We start from the raw sequence: 15853 nt of genomic DNA on the forward strand, positions 1-15853 counted from the left end.
AACCGAACAACACATTGAGCTTTTACATTACGCATTATTTTCACATCAATACTTTTTGACATGACATGCTTACATTCTACAGGGACATCTAGTGGCCACAAGTGCTCAAAGCAATTCCACAAATGTCCAAAAGTCCATTATAAATGCTCTATAAATGGCAGGTGGGTTTGGGCCTCCCAGGTTTTCTTTTGCCAAGTGGTGTCCATCTTAAGGCGACTTTTTTTTTTTTTTTTTTAAAGATTATTTTTTTGGGGCTTTTCCCTTTATTGACAGTGGATAGACCAGAAAGGGGAGAAGGTATTCCACACAAAGTTGGAAGTGAGCCCTCGTTTAGAAGAAGTCTCCCGGCTAATCCTGCCTTGTACAGGCTCAAGTTGGAGAAACAGCTAGTTAGCAATTGTGAGTTTACCTAGCTACTGAGCATGTGTGACTGCCAACAAAGATCTTACAGAAGTTGAGAGGTCTCACTCTGTAGCTAAAACAGAGACCTGAACACAGGGTGAAAAGAGGAGCTGCAGCAATGTGCAGTACAACAAAAATATGGTGTTTTTTGAAAATTAAACCATGTAAACCTATTCTGATACAATCTGAAATTACAATTATGAACCTGAAAATGAGCATAATATGGCCACTTTAAACTAGCTGACAATATAACGACCTACAAGTCCAGCTGAAATGATTAGACCATTAAACACACAACTGTTTGGATCGTTTCCAGTTTCTAAAATGGGAGGATTTTTCTGCATCTAGTACTTTTAATACTTTAAGTACATTTTACTGATACTTACATACTTTTTCTCAACATTTTCAATGCAGTACTTTCCAATGCAACATAGTATTTCTACAGTGTGGTATTAGTACTGTTACTTAAGTAAAGGATCTGAATACTTCTTTGACCACCGCTAAGCAGAGTACCTAAAGATGTTTATTTTCACACTTTGATTATTGCTTATTTAGTCACGAGTAGCAACATTATGAAGAACACTCAGAGACATTTAAGTAAATGTACACTACTTAGAATAAAGTCCCTGTTGCTTTGTTTTGCAATACTAGTGCTCGACACCACAAACAATTTGTCCTGTACCTAATGTGCAAACTCTTCTTAACTACTTAAATATTAAAAATTACAGATAGAAAATAGGCTAACACTTTACTTGAAGGTATCTACATAAGAGTGACATGACACTGTCCTGACACATGAACCCTAACTCTAACCCTAACCCTATCTGTCTATATGGTTCATTCAGTATATCCATATTTATTCTATTTCTTATTATATATTGTGTTAATACAATGCATATATTTATATCTATATTATTCTTACTACCAGTATAATGTCACTGCTACTACATTGCACATATCTGTACATGTTGTTCATACATTGTTCATATTACATAGCCATATTTATTCTGCTCTTATAACACTGCAATATATTTCTTGTCCTGCCTATGCTCTAGTGCTAGACCGATTTTATCGGCCCGATATTTGCGTTTTTACGTGTGTCGGCATCGGCCGATACGCGGCTGCTGCGTTCGCCGATAGTTTTTCCCGGCATTATTTACAGACAGGCGTCCACAGGCAGCTCTGTGTTGCTGGAGACGCTGCAGTTCACATGCAGACCATGCTCTGCCCCTCCACCACTAGCAGAGTGCTGGTCCTGGAAGCCTGGCAGACTTCCAGCACCATGGCAGTCTTAAATTACAAATCAAGCACTTTATTTCAATGGCTACTTTTCAGGTTTATCGTTTTCTTAAATTATTGAAATGTGTTGACAAAGGACATTTGGTGATGACCTGATTATATCTGTCTTATAATATGTCAGCAAGCAATGCATCATCAAGGCTGTGTTGTAGATGTTGATGAAAGCCTTTTACCCTTGCACAGTTAACCATTTGCAGGGCACCCATCCATATGATGCACATTGCACACATAATTTGGGTGATATGAATGTAAGATGATTGCAGAAGTGACACTGATCTGTGTTTTTGTTTATTATTTTTAAAGAAATGGCAGAGCAGATTCTGAAAACAAATCCAGTGTGGCAGGGTTTACAATTTTATGATGTAAATTGAGGGAGCAAAAGCAGCATCGGCTCCAAATATCGGCTCAAGAAAATCGGCTATCGGCTAAGGCTGACGAAAAAAAAAATCGGTATTGGCACAAAAAAATCCATTTCGGTCGATCCCTACTACGCTCCACCTGTCTATACTTTGTATATCACATTGCACTTCTCTGCTTTTTTTTTGCACTTCTGGTTGGACGCAAACTACATTTCGCTGTCTTTGTACTTGTACACTGCACAATGACAATAAAGTTGAATCTAATCTAATCTGAGACTTGTCATGACAAAAACTGAATGACACTTAGTAAAAGCGTTATGTCATAAAGTTTGACTTGTTTATAATGTTTATGACACGTTCATGACAGTGTCATGTCACTCTTATGTGGATACCTTCAAGTAAAGTGTAACCCAAAATAGCCTGTTTACACAAGATGGTTTAAATTAAATGTGCATGGTTTTAAGCATGATTAGAGCATCTTTGTCCCTAAAAAGACTGGACTGAGAGGATGATGTAATCGTAGAACGGAATCAGAAACTTTTAAAAAGCTCAAGGAAAACATGAATGGCTCAACATAATTTATTTTCATTTTATGTTAAAATGTACAGAGTTCTTTGAAAGTACTTGCTAAGAAAGAAAGAACAAAAAAAAAAAACAGAATTAATGGAAATACATACAGGGACAGCGTAGAGTTGAGGCCGCTGAGCGCAAATCAACCTTCACTGTGTGCCCAGCTGTCACTGCTCTCTTTAATTTTGCGCTCTCTCTTAGCATACAACGCAACATGTACAATTACAAAGGATACAAAAAGGGAAGCGATATAAACAGACAGAAATATACTGAGCTCCTTTTTACATGCCTCTTAAATGTAAGGAAGTCATCCTATACACACACAAGTAAAAAAAATAAAATAAAATAAAAAGAAAAAAATTCCAAGTGACCTTTAGATATTTGTAGTCCTTTTGTTTAAAATAGCATTGATATACTACACAAAGATAGAAAAACTCTAGAGATGAGATGGAATGGAGAGGTTAAAGGCATCTTAAAGTCACTAAAAGTGAGTGGTAATTTTTTTAAGTTTTGAATTTCTTAGTAATTATTACCCAAGAGGCGAGCTAAAAAATATGTATTGGTTTATTTTTTTTTCCTGAAACAGAAGTGAAAAAAATGACAGTACCAATATCAATGTCAGAGTTTCCTTTTATATTATAGAAAAAACATTTTCTCTACAATAGGTTTTTCTAAAGTCAAAAAGAGTCAGCTTGTGTCATAAAAGAAAGCTGCCCAGTCTGAGAAAATTCCGAAAGAAACAAAAAAAATACACAAAATAAAGTACAGAACAGAACAATACACACAAATAAAGTATGCAGTGTCAGGTCTGTAAGAATAATGAAAGTTCCTCTTTTGACTTTGAATACTGGTACATGGAGCAACAAGGTCTACTGTTTCACCCTTGCCAGTTGCGCCGGCCACAACCAACAGAATCTTTAACACTTTCTCACCTCCGACCCTGCTTTAATATGAGCGTGCCTCTATGTGAGGGCCAAACCGTGCACTAGATCAGGCATTTAGGCACACCTTTTATAAAGGCTAACTGTCTACTGCCATATCTCTAGCCAATGGGAGTGCAGAATTTTGCAGAACAAAAATACAGTTTTAACAGAATACACCATTCAAAAGCAGACACCTGCGGACCTCTTTGGGTCACTAACACTTAAGGAGGAGAGGTCAGCTTTAATTAACTGACTTTCCTTAAAGCAGTGAAATGGAAATCCCACCGTTTGTTCTGCATTCCCTAAACTGCTAAAAAAAAAAAAGACACATAGTACACCGTCTGTCGGTGGTGTGTGGACAAGAACAGCTGAATGTACCGAGCTAGCCACCAATTGGCGACAGCTAGCCGGTGTGTGTGTGTGTGTGTGTGTGTGTGTGTGTGTGTGTGTGTGTGTTTGTGGGTGTATGTGTTGGATATTGGGAAGTACCAGAATATTTACATCTAAAACGTTTTCGGAGTGGCGGAAAACTGGAAAATAATGCTACTGGTTTAATTTATGGACATTTAATAGACAGTAACGTGGTCAGTAACTCGTCTCTTCTGTGCCTCGGTTGTTTTTGGTACAACAACGTCCACTCGGGAAGACGGAGACTCTGGAAACAGCTCAACACCTTGAACACCGGAGGCCCCGCTCCTATGCTTTTACTGGAACCAGGTGAAAAGCTGTCAGACAGACTGGCCCGCAGGGAAGTTTGGGTATTTCTGAGAGAGCAAGAGGATGTATCACCAGTTCAGAATGGCACACATATAAAGACCAAAGCATATAAGAGGTCGGGCTGCACACGAGTATTTAAAAACAAACAAAAAACAATCAACAAAAAACAACAAAAATAAGACCCAACATTATGTTTAACAAAACAAAAACGAGAGTCCGCCTACAATGTTTCATTGTCTCTTTTTTCAAGGTAAGGCTTCCTATATCAATTAAAAGATTGTGTGCATGGTTGAATATATTCAGGTAACCACTGTTTTTCATACGCAGTCATGACAAAGCAAGGTACTCCTGTATCGTCTTTCTCTGTGTATCTTCCTCGTCTTTCTTGTCCTCCCCTGCTCCCCTGGAGGAGACTCCCGGGCCCGTGTGAAATCACATGACAGAGGACTGTGCAGGCCTGGCCGGAAGCTGCACGGCACGGCAGAGGTCCATGTACGCGCCCAAACCCGGAACCCCCTGCCGGCTTGCTCCCTCACACAGCCAGCTGGGAGGGGAGGAGAAACGAGCCCAAACAAAAAGGGACGAAACGACAACATAGAAAAACAGGAAACCCAAAGACCCCTCTGTCTCCAACCACCTACACTCGCTGGTGCCTGCCGTGGCACTGGAGAGGGTGCACAGGAGTAATGGACATTTAGAGTACAGCGAGTAGCAGCTCTGGCCTCATGTCTCCTTTTCTCAGTTCTTGGCTGCTCATCTGCTCATGTACGGTGATTGTTTGGGGACACCCGCATAGCTGTGATGGGAGGGGCCAGTGTACATCATGTTGCCGTGGTGATTGGGCTGCATAGGCTGCTGTGGGTAACCCTGCCCTCCCATCATGCCCATCTGCATCTGCATGGGGTACTGAGCTGGCTGATTCATGTAAGGGGGATTGCCGTGGTAACCACTGTTCATCATGGGTTGGGGCATTCGGTAGCCGGCAGACATGGCATTGAGGGGCGTCATGTTCATGGAGTTGTATGGTGCTGGCGTGGGCATGAGGTTTGGCATCATGCCGCGCTGCACGGCCAGGGTGCGCGGCGTGCCCTGCATGGCCACGGCCCCCGAACTGCGGCCGTAGAGCTGCTGCTGGTGCGGGGCCGGGGCCAGCTGCTGAGTGGCTTTGGACCGGATGGATATATGGCCTTTGACCGTAGCCATCTGGCCCTGTAGCCGCTGCGTGTGCGGCGGGGGTCCCAGGCCGATGTTAGTGGTGGGCATGTTGCACTGCAGCTGTAGGGAGCCCAGGTTCATGGAGCCAGAGCTCAGGTTAGGAGGCGGGGTCATAGTGGGCTGGCCCTGAGAGAGGGGGGCGTGGGGTGAAGGGGCCAGCCCGGGGTTGGAGAGAGAAACACTGGTGGCGTAGGAGGTGACGGAGGCTGAATGAGAGTAGGGCATGGCATGGGGGTCCATGATGGTGTTGGTGAGCTGCTGGAGTTTGGCCAGGCTGAAGGTTGCTGAGGGCTGGGGATAGCCCCCTGTGCCAAAGTCCTGACCCATGCGCTCATACAGGGTGCGGCCCCCTCCTCCGCCTCCACTCTCAGGGATCTCCATGATCATGGGTGTGGAGGCGAAGCCATTTCCCATACTGCACTGCGACAGGGCCTGCTGCTGCTGCTGCTGCTGCTGCTGCTGCTGTGGTGGTGGTGGTACCGACGGTGGAGGCTGAGGGTTTGGGGCTTGTTGCTGCTGAGGAACCTTTTTTTGGGACTGCTGCTGCTGGTTGGTGCTGGGAGGCCTCTCGATCACACCGCAGCTCTGAGGAGACTTAATGCCACAGCTGGGGGTGTTGGACGGCTGTGGCGGTGGCGGGGGCTGGGGCACAGCGCCGCCTACGTTACTGGCACCGGGTCCGCTGTTGGGCCCTGATCCTGTTTGCTGGATGAGGCTGCAGCTGCCCATCGCTAGTTGGGATCCTCCCGTTCCTGTGGAAGATGTGAGGCTGGGGGCTGGCACAAAGGAGCAGCTGTTAGACTGGGAGGAGGACGGAGGGGCTGAGCTTGACGAAGAGGAGGCTGATGATGAGGAAGCTGTGGAAGCGCCGGCGGCAACTACAGCAGCCGACATCCCCCCTCCGTTCCCGCCATTCCCTGTTCCATTACCCCCTCCACCCATGGTAGAGTCATAGCTGCTGGGGTTGTCGTAGTTCTCTGTGGTGCTCTCTATGCTGCCTAGGTCACTGAAGCCGCTGTCCACCACCTGCTGCGAGTGGTCCGACACGGACGGCACGTCCATCATTGGCGACGTCTCCATGCTCTGCTGGGAGGGGGCGGACAGAGAACTGGGATGCTCCGGTGTGATCTGGTTGTACCCCCCTCCAGCACCTCCGCCGCTGCCCACTGCCCCCGTGGGGCCAGGCGTCCCTCCCCTCTGCCCTGCTGGTGTTGTGTCCATGATGCCCGAGGGCAACCCTGGACTGTTCACCGAGCGCACAGATTGACTGGGAAGGGGCGGCACTGGGGGATTAGGAAGGGGGCTGCTGTGCTGGGAGGCCCCACAATCCTCCACCAGGGCCAGAGCCTCCTCCTCGGCCTCCCCTGTGTGGCTGTAACTCTGCAGGGTGCGGCAGGCGGCTAGGGTCTCCTCACAGTCCTGGTAGGCCCCGTGGTGCGGCTGGGGTTCCGTCTCTTCGTCCTGGGCTTCCCCCTGGGTCAGGGACTGGACGGCTTGCATAGTCTCAAGGTCCAGCTCATTGGAGTGGTGATGGGGGTGGTGCGGGTGATGGTGGCCCAGCTCCTCTTTGAAGTCAGAGTGCTGGTGAGGGTGGGCGTGTGGATGTGCGTGTTGGGGCTCCATCAACAGCGTGACGTCCTTATCGTCTGGGTGCAGAGACTGGAGCTCCATGGGCTCCGGGGGAACAGACATGGCCGTAACCGTTTCCACTGCCGCAGCTGCAGCAGCCGACTCCTCCTGCTCTCTGCGCCGCCTCTCCTCCTGCTGCGGGTCGGCTGAGGAGGGCCGACACTTGTTCTCCTGCGCCTCCTCCTCAGCCTCCTCCTCCTCCTCTTCTTCCTCCTCCTGTTTGCTGACATAGTTCCGGGCCACGCTGTTCTCCATGTCTAAAAAAGCCTCTCCACCTTGGGGTTCTTCTTTGACAGGGGGAGAGCTTGCACGGGAGGCAGGCTCCTCCTCCTCCTCGTCATCCTCCTCTTCGTCTTCAGAGTCCTGGCTTTTTCTCTTCTTGCCATTGTTGCTGCCGTTGCTCTTGTCCTCCAAGTGTCCGTCCCCTTCGTCATCTGCGTCGTGGTCTTCGCTGCGCCTGCTTCCTGAACCTGGTGCAACTGCCGGTCGCCTGTTGATGCTCCCGCCGGCACTGCCACATCCCTCTTCCTCCCTCTCCTCATCGTCATCGTCCTCTTCCCTGTCACCCATATCTGTGTCCTGAGGCCGGGGCTGTCGGGCCCGGGGCCCCGAGGTGGAAGAGGAGGACGAAGGGGACAGCAGGGTACGGGACGGTGGACGGCTGGGTTTGTCTTCCTCCCAGGCCCTTCCAGTCTCCTCGTCCTCTTCCTCATCGGGCTCAGAGGTGGGAGGGGGTTTGGGGGCAGGCTGTGGTGGCTGGAGGAGGGCGCGGTTCTTGGGCGGTCTCCCTCGCCTCCTGGGCACCTTCTGCTCAACAGGCTTAGGGAGATAGTCATCTTCTTCATCAGAGTCTTTCGGTTTGCTGTCTCGGTCAATGTTGGTTCTGCAGACTCGCTTGCTGTTGCGGTCATCGGTCTGGAGCAGCTGAGGATCCTTGTCCAGCTGCTGCTCCAACAGACTTTGTCTTTCCTGCTCCTGCCGCTCTGTCTCCTCCTGGGCCCGCTGCAGGTACCAGCTCCGGGGCTTGCGGCCAGGCTTCATCTTGATTTTAGGGGGTGGCGGATCCCCACTTTGGGCCTGGCTATCTGCGGCTGGTCCACCACTAGGGGGTTTTCCAGGTCCTTGTTGCTTCCAGTGCAGGGGTTTGCGGCTCTTTCCCTTTGGCCAGCCTTTCTTCTTCTTGACTGGGACCTCTGGGTTGACCGCTAGGCTCTCGGATGGAGTTGCTGGCAGAGCAGCCACGGGCTTCAGCACGGGTGTTAGCTCTAAAGGAGGCAAGAAGTTAAGCCAGTGTTAGATAAAGCTGCACACGTACCTGTGTATATACACAAACCAATCATCACTAATCCTGCCCAAGTTTGGCATCAAAACCCTGTCTGCTCACCGTCTTCCTCTGAATCTGTGAGGTTGGAGTGCCGGCCCCTTTTGGGTGCTGGGTCAGACAACCTCAGCGCAGAGCGGGCTGGGGGGTAGCGGTGCAGTGGGTGGCCCAGGGGCGTCTCCTCCTCCAGCCTGGGCATAGGCCTCTCCGAGTCCGAGTCTACAAAGGGCTCATCCAACACTTCTGTGGTCTCAGAAATCGTCTCTGTCACCACGCTGCTGTGAGGGTGGCTCCGCTGGCGAAAGCGACGCTTCCTCAGTGGCTTCTAGGTAGAAACAGGATGGGTTATTAAGTGTGCCTTTTGAAATTTAGCTTAAAATTACACTACAGACTTCAACGACCCGGCCTGGCTGAGATCAAGAAGATTATAGTAAATGGCATGGACATCAATCCGGTTCTAAATACAACTGAATGCTAATTCATTCATAAATTACTTTTTAAATTAGGCAATAAATCAATCTTAATTCTGAGATTTTAACATTTACATTACATTACATCAACGGTTAACACTGTTACTTTCTTACCTTGCATTTAAGCCCCATGGCAGGCTTGGTAAGGATGGGTGGGGAGCATCCCCTCCTCTCTTCATTATCTTCGTCATCGTCATCCTCCTCTTCTTCACTGCTTTCACTGAAGCAGCTCTTCCTGACAGACAGAGACTCATTCAACCTGGAAACCACAGATAGCTGTGCCAGTCCCTCTCCGGGCCCTTCCATCAATCTGGGTTTAGGGCCTCTCTTTTTCCTTGGGGGCCGCCCTCTTCGTGTGGGGGTTATGGAGGGGTGCCTGGCCATGTCCAGGGAGTGAAAAGCTGTGGATTCTGCATGTCTGTCCAGGGAGAAAAGGGAGGGAGGGCCGCAGGCAGAGCCTGTGGTTTTCCCTCCCTCTGTTCTCTCCTCGTCCTCATCATCCTCGTCCTCCACGGGGCGGATCTTAGGTGGCCGTCCCACCCGCGTGTTGTCTTTCACCTTGCCCCAAGGCCAGTTTTTGGGTGGGCGCCCTCGCGGTCGGCGTTCTCCATTTGTTGGGGGAGGGGGACGCGGTGGCTCTGGGACAGAGGGTGGACAGCGAATGGGAGGGGAAGCTGGAGAGCTTTGGCTAATGGGAAACCCCAGGAAGCTCTTTCTTTCCTCTTCTACCTCCTCGTCCTCATCCTCCTCCCTCTTCTTCCCTTGGCGCGTGTGCCAGGACATTGGTGGGACCCTGTGACTTGGTTTGATCTATTTACAGAGAAAATAAAAATAAACTCAATACCTAATCAACAAGAATACACAGAAAGTACGACGACTTCCGACATCAATCTATTATTTCCACAGCAAATGCAAATTCAAAGAAGGTACCTCCTTGCGGTTGTCTTCCTCTGGTTCTTCGTCCTCCTCATCGTCGTCGTTGTCATCTGCGTCGGCATCAGAGACCACAGTGTTGGTTACAATGACGGGAGTCCAGCGGAGACACTCAGGGTCGACGTCCAGCTGCCGCGGCCGGGCGTTGAGACGAGCCATGTGGTTAGACACCAACTTCTCCCTTCGCACCAGGACCAGCCTGACAAAGCCACAGCACAAAAACAAACAGGAGCATTAGAACTCGGTATGCATGTTTTTGCTACATGTAAGCAGAAATTAGAAGAATGTGGCATCTATGTGTGGAGATTAACCGATTAAATCTATTAGTTGTCAACTATTAAATTAAAGGTGCTCTAAGCGATGTCGCGCGTTTTTTAGGCTACAACATTTTTTGTCACATACAGCAAACATCTCCTCACTATCTGCGAGCTGCCTGTCCCTTGAACCCACTGTAAAAAAACGCAGTCTCTGTAGACAGGCCAGGCTCCACAAATGCCAACAAAAACAAACCTGCACCACCAAAACATAACAAACAATGTTCCAGCGTTCCAGCCAATAACGGACAAGAAGGATTTGGGGGTGGGGATTGGGGGGTTAGTGCGCGGACACACCGAAGGGAAGTGGAGGGGACGGGATGAGGAGGAGGGAGGGGCGAGCTAGCCTCGTTTTGTTTGAAAATACTTCGAACGTCAACAAGAAGTGTCTTCACCCAACATCGCTTAGAGCACCTTTAATCGTCAACTATTTTGATAATCGATTAATCGGTTTGAAATTTTTTATGAAAAAAAAAAAAAAAAATCAGATTCTCTGATTCCCGCTTCTCAAATGTAAATATTTCCTCGTTTCTTTTACTCCTCTGTGACAGTAAACTATCTCTGAGCTGTGGAGAAAACAAGACATTTGAGGACGTCATTGTGAACAATAAAGGAGAATAATGAAACTAGATTCAATATCAATAACAATTCAGATTGAATTAAATTGACGAGAATGCAGGAAATTAAGTGTTTGGTGCTCCAAATTTTCCGGGGTGACTACCCCCAGACCCCCCCCCCGGTTATAATGTGAATCTGACCCGTCTCCTCGCTGCTCCAGCATGTTGAGGCTGTGCAGGGTGGTGGTGATGTCCTGCGGGCAGATGCCAGTCAGTTTGCTAAGCTGTCGTATGGTGATCTGCCGATCGCGGACCTCGTGGAGACACTCCAGCACCACGCTGCGCCAGTAGGCCATGTAGGACAGTCGGCCTAGGTCCGACAGAGGCTTCTCTGGAGATCCTGGCTGGCCCTCGCGCTTGGACAATAAGTAGCCTGCAGCGAGGGAGCAACAAAAAGACATCTTGAGCCTCCAAAGTTGTACGCCACAGCATTTTTCAAATGTATTCATCGATCATAAAGGAGTATCAGATACATTTCACAGTTATTTGTGTTGTTCGAGGCTGAAGCCCTTACTGAAGTCGATGAGAAAGCGGCCGTAGCCCCTGCGCTGGTACTGTGGAAGAATCATGATGCATGACACGTTGTATTTCTGTTGACAGTGCTTCTCCTGGAGAAGAGGGAGAGACAGACACATTCCGCCATTAGAAAAAAAAAAAACATAATGGAAACCACGTCACAGAAGCAGGCCTGTGTGGGTGTACAGCAGGGTGTTGATGGTGCTGCGTCCGCTCACTAACTGCTGTGTTTGGCAGCGAGGCGGCATGTTAATGGGAGCACCTGCGACCGCAAACTCCACAGAGAGGGGCAACGGAGCTCACAGCGCCCAGTGTTTATCTGGGACACAACACGAGCATTTGTATAGCTGTAGGAATGCACCTGTGCGGAGTGATGCCAGGGCATTTCAATTTCATTTCATTTTTTGTATATCTGTCTCTTCATTTTGGTTCATGTAGTTGTGTTGGTAAGTTTGAGGAGGGTGGTTATGATTTACAGAGGTACGTATTCCTTGAAAATGGAGGCATGATGGTGTTGGTGGCACACTGAAAATACAAAATTCAGAGTGAATGTAACTTCGCCAAGAGGGACTAACTTTTTCTGGCGCCAACCTGATAATGGTGCTGCCCTACCGGCATTTGTCAAATGGTGTGATGAAAATGTTCTAGACCTAAATGTGCCGAAAACTAAAGAATTGATGATTGACTTCAGAAAATGCAGCTTCGAACCGGAAGCGAGCATCATACATGATGAAGATGTACAAACCGTATAAGAATACAAATATCTAGCAACAGTGTTTGGTTGGCAGCTGAAATTCAATGAGAACAGAGTGCACAGTCAAGCGGGGATAGTTCACAATTCATTTGCTAAGGAAGCTTAACTCTTTCAGTGTCTGCAAGAAAATGTTATCAAACTTTATAGTGTTTTTTTTTTTTTTTTTTTTTTGGGGGGGGCTTTCCCCCCCTTTATTTCAGAGTGACAGTGGATAGACAGGAAAGGTGGGAGAGAGATGGGGGATGACACGCAGCAAAGGACCGCAGGTCGGATTCGAACCCGGGCCGCTGCAAAGGACTCTAGGACTCTAAGGACGCTATTACTGGGTGAGCTAGAGGTTGCCCCTATCGAGAGTTTTCATTTGTGTGCCGGTTTAATGGGTTGTCTGTGAAGGACAAAAACTGTCTGAATAATATTGTCAAGGTCTGCACCAAGATCACTGGAGTCCAGCAGAAAGACCTCCGCTCTCTGTGAAGAAACAAGTGGCTCGGAAAGCTGAAAAAATAACATTTATTTAAGCCGTCAGGCTGCCGTTATTATGTGCCTGCACAGAAAACTAATCGGTATGTGAATTCTTTTATTCCTTCAGCTATCAGGCTACTGAACACAACCCATTGATCTTGATCTATGCACTTGTTGTCACTGGCATGCTGATGTGGATTAGAGATGTTCTGATACCAGTATGGGAAAAGCCTCCAATACCACCTAGAATGCTGGTATCGGCGAGTACTGGAGTTCATGCAATGATCTGATACCACGTAATTTAGCCTAACTTTAAAGTACTTTATTTATGTTCAGTGGTGGCCTAAAGGTTAAAGACCGGGAGGTCGCCGGTTCAATCCCCAGACCGACAGGATAAAATCTGGATGGGGAAAGTGAAAGAGCAGCGCTTGTCCCCTCCCTCATTACCACCACTGAGGTGCCCTTGAGCAAGGCCCTTAACCTCCAACCGCTCCAGTGGAGCTGCTCAGTGGCCAGCAGATCAGACTGTGGTTGTGCTGGGCAGCTTCCAGGTATGAATGTGTAACTGTGTGAATGTACAGGTCGTCATTGCAAATGAGAATTTGTTCTCAATCGACTTACCTGGATAAATAAAGGTTAAATAAAAAAAATTAAAATAAAAAATGTTCCTTTCCATTATGACTGACTGTCAAACTGGATAATAAAAGAAAGCTCTGTGGCGTTCATTGTTCATCGTTTGTTCATGTTTCACAAAGAGTTTAAACGAGGCCATACAACAAAGATAGCAATCATAACACATCCATACAGGGATAGGAGTACACAGCTGTCAGTTAAAATATACGTTAAAAAAAATAAAAATGTAACACTGGTATCGGATTGGTACTCTGTATCTGCCGATAAGCAAGTTCAGGTATCGGAAGCGATATCGGGAAGGAAATGTGGTATCGGACCATCTCTAACGGTGGATGCTGATGGTGATTGTTGTCGTTACTTACAGTACCAGTCAGAGGTTTGGAAACACTTTCAAATTCAAGTGAATGGGAAAGTGTGTCCAAACGTTTTGACTGGTACTGAATGTTACTTCATGTAAAAATGAATTGCCACTTGGGAAAGTATTCTGAATCTGAATTCAGCACCGAGGATGAGGCTGGCATCCTGGTGGCCATACCTTGGAGAAGTAGCCAACGAGGTGGCAACCTTTGCCGTCGTTCTGGGTCAGGACGTAGAAAAGGAAGGGCTCCACGTCGTAGTAGAGGGTCTTGTGGTCCAGGAACAGCTTGGCCAGCAGACACAGGTTCTGACAGTAGATTGTGCTCACATTCCCATCAACCTGTCGTGGGATTAGTGAAGCAACACATCAGTATAACACGATGACGGAACGTTTTCCTAAACGACTACCGTTCGGTCGCAGACACACAGCTGCCCACAAGTACATGTTTAAGCTGCCGTTAGTGGGCTGTTGGACGAGGTAAAGGTGAATGGAATAGACATTAAGTGTCAGGCAATGATCTCAGCCGGGTCTCTGGAGACCCTGACGGATAGAGAGGCTGGAGGACAGAAACAAAGAGCTGCAAAGAGAAAGAGGAGGAGGGAGGCTGAGGTTGGCAGCTCGCCAGTTATCTCTGCTCTCCTCCGAGCGAGGATGGACTGCAGAGCGGGGGAAACAGGCGCTGCAGCGGCCGTGGCCTGCAGACAACAATCCACTGACTATCTGCCACTGCGCTAGGAGACCCAGAAGAAGAGATTAACTGTAAACTGGTCATTAGGAATTCTTCTAATGATAAGAGTGACTTTCCCTGATGGCATGAACAAAGGAATATTCCACTATGGGAGGCAGGGATGGTAATGAATCGCCATTAGGAACTGGACTGATCAACATACTGTGTATTCATAAAGTTGGTTGGGAAGAGTATTGGTGTGCCGTGCATGGGATTAATCTCTGAACTACTCCTACAGTCTGAAATAAAAATATTAAGAAAGGACTCGTTGGTCTCCGTGACTATGTCTGAGGGGACTAGACTTAGTCCATATCTCTCTCTCTCTCCTTTCAGTTTATTAATCATTAACTATCACCATTATTCAGTCCATGCAGGGTTCAACGTTAAGGTTTTTTTTCACTTGTCCAGTCAACGTCACTTTTTACTGGTCCCTATACATTTTTTTTTTTTTTTAAATGTCGAAAAAAAGTTTTTAAAAAGAAAGGCAAAAACATCAAATATAGCTTTAAAAATGTTGAAAAAAAACGCAAACAAAAACATCAAAGAGAATATTTTTTTTAAAGTCACAAACCTTGAATGCATCAAGAGCGTAAGAAAAATGTCAACTCAATCCACATTCAAATCAAATCATAAAGCGTTCTCCGACGTCGGCAAGACAACGATAGCGTTAGTTATGATACGATGAGGCCCGAACGGGCAAGTGGGTTGTTACATTGACTTGCCCGACGTGGCGTTTTCCTTGCCCCGGGCCAATGGGAAACCCCTACTGTTGAACCCTGCCATCTTTAGGAACAGTTCCTCACCTCGTATACGGAGACATCGTCTTTCCTGTAGATCTCGTTAGCAGGGGGGTGGAACCAGTTGCACTTCTTCATGTGCTGGTAGAGGATGCTGCGACTCTTCATGTAGCGCAGGCAGAACTCACACAAGTAGAGCTTGGGTAGTCTGGAAAGGGAAAAGGAAGAGTAGAGCAGTGAAAGACACGTGAGAAACATTGGGGGCCCTATTGTGACGATCTAAGCGCACGGCGTGAGGCCGATGGCGCAGGTGCCTTTAGGGCGTGTCCAAATCCACTTTTGCTAGTTTGACGGCGGAAAAAAGGGTCCGTGCGCCGGGCGCATGGTTCATAAGGGTTGTACTTGGTGTCTTCATTAATTCGTAGGTGTGTTTTGGGCGTAACATGCAATAAACCAATCAGAGATCATCTCCCATTCCCTTTAAAAGCCAGGCGCGTTTGGACCTTGGAGCATTGCTATTATGATGGAGGATTTGCAACGTAATATTTTTATTTGTAATCTTTTGTATGTGTGTGTGCTGCTGCGCTTCCCTGTGTGTGTAACAAGCATAGTGTGTGCTCACTGTGCACGAGCCTAGGAGCATTTTACTAATTTGCTGTTAAAATAACAATGCTGCACTGTTGACTTTAGACCAGGTTTTTGTTGGACAACGGCGCGATCACGTCCCGCTGCCTCAAGATAGCAATACGCCCAGAATGCACCTGAACACACCTCCCTGTAAGACCAGCATGCCCAGAATGCACCTGAACACACCTCCCTGTAAGACCAGCACGCCCATGGGCGCAAAGATGGGTGCAGGTGCATTTGCTATTTAAACGACGCGGGCGCTGGACGAGA

General features: G+C 47.7%; 1 protein-coding gene and 1 long non-coding RNA gene across 5 annotated transcripts in view; one reads left to right on the forward strand and one right to left on the reverse strand.

Annotated features, from left to right (window-relative positions):
* Positions 1-2623: 2623 nt before the first annotated feature.
* kat6a (K(lysine) acetyltransferase 6A) overlaps positions 2624-15853 on the reverse strand; it is a 42077-nt gene continuing 28847 nt past the window's right edge. For 2 of the 4 annotated variants that reach the window (XM_031300581.2, XM_035995346.1), the window contains exons 10-17: positions 15023-15164; positions 13670-13831; positions 11284-11377; positions 10911-11142; positions 9836-10037; positions 9020-9715; positions 8499-8760; positions 2624-8379 (exon numbers count right to left, since the gene is read on the reverse strand). In XM_031300581.2, the coding sequence (XP_031156441.2) occupies positions 5024-8379; positions 8499-8760; positions 9020-9715; positions 9836-10037; positions 10911-11142; positions 11284-11377; positions 13670-13831; positions 15023-15164 (5146 nt within the window). In that variant the 3' untranslated portion in view covers positions 2624-5023. The remainder of the gene's footprint in view (positions 8380-8498; positions 8761-9019; positions 9716-9835; positions 10038-10910; positions 11143-11283; positions 11378-13669; positions 13832-15022; positions 15165-15853) is intronic. The other 2 variants (XM_035995351.1, XM_035995347.1) reach the window with 2 other exon arrangements.
* The window catches only part of LOC118493852, a 210705-nt gene continuing 209688 nt past the window's right edge, over positions 14837-15853 (forward strand). Inside the window, exon 1 of the long non-coding RNA XR_004895885.1 lies at positions 14837-14946. This is a non-coding gene — a long non-coding RNA (uncharacterized LOC118493852). The remainder of the gene's footprint in view (positions 14947-15853) is intronic.

The sequence above is a fragment of the Sander lucioperca genome, chromosome 2 (assembly GCF_008315115.2).
Source record: "Sander lucioperca isolate FBNREF2018 chromosome 2, SLUC_FBN_1.2, whole genome shotgun sequence".
Lineage (NCBI taxonomy): Eukaryota > Metazoa > Chordata > Actinopteri > Perciformes > Percidae > Sander > Sander lucioperca.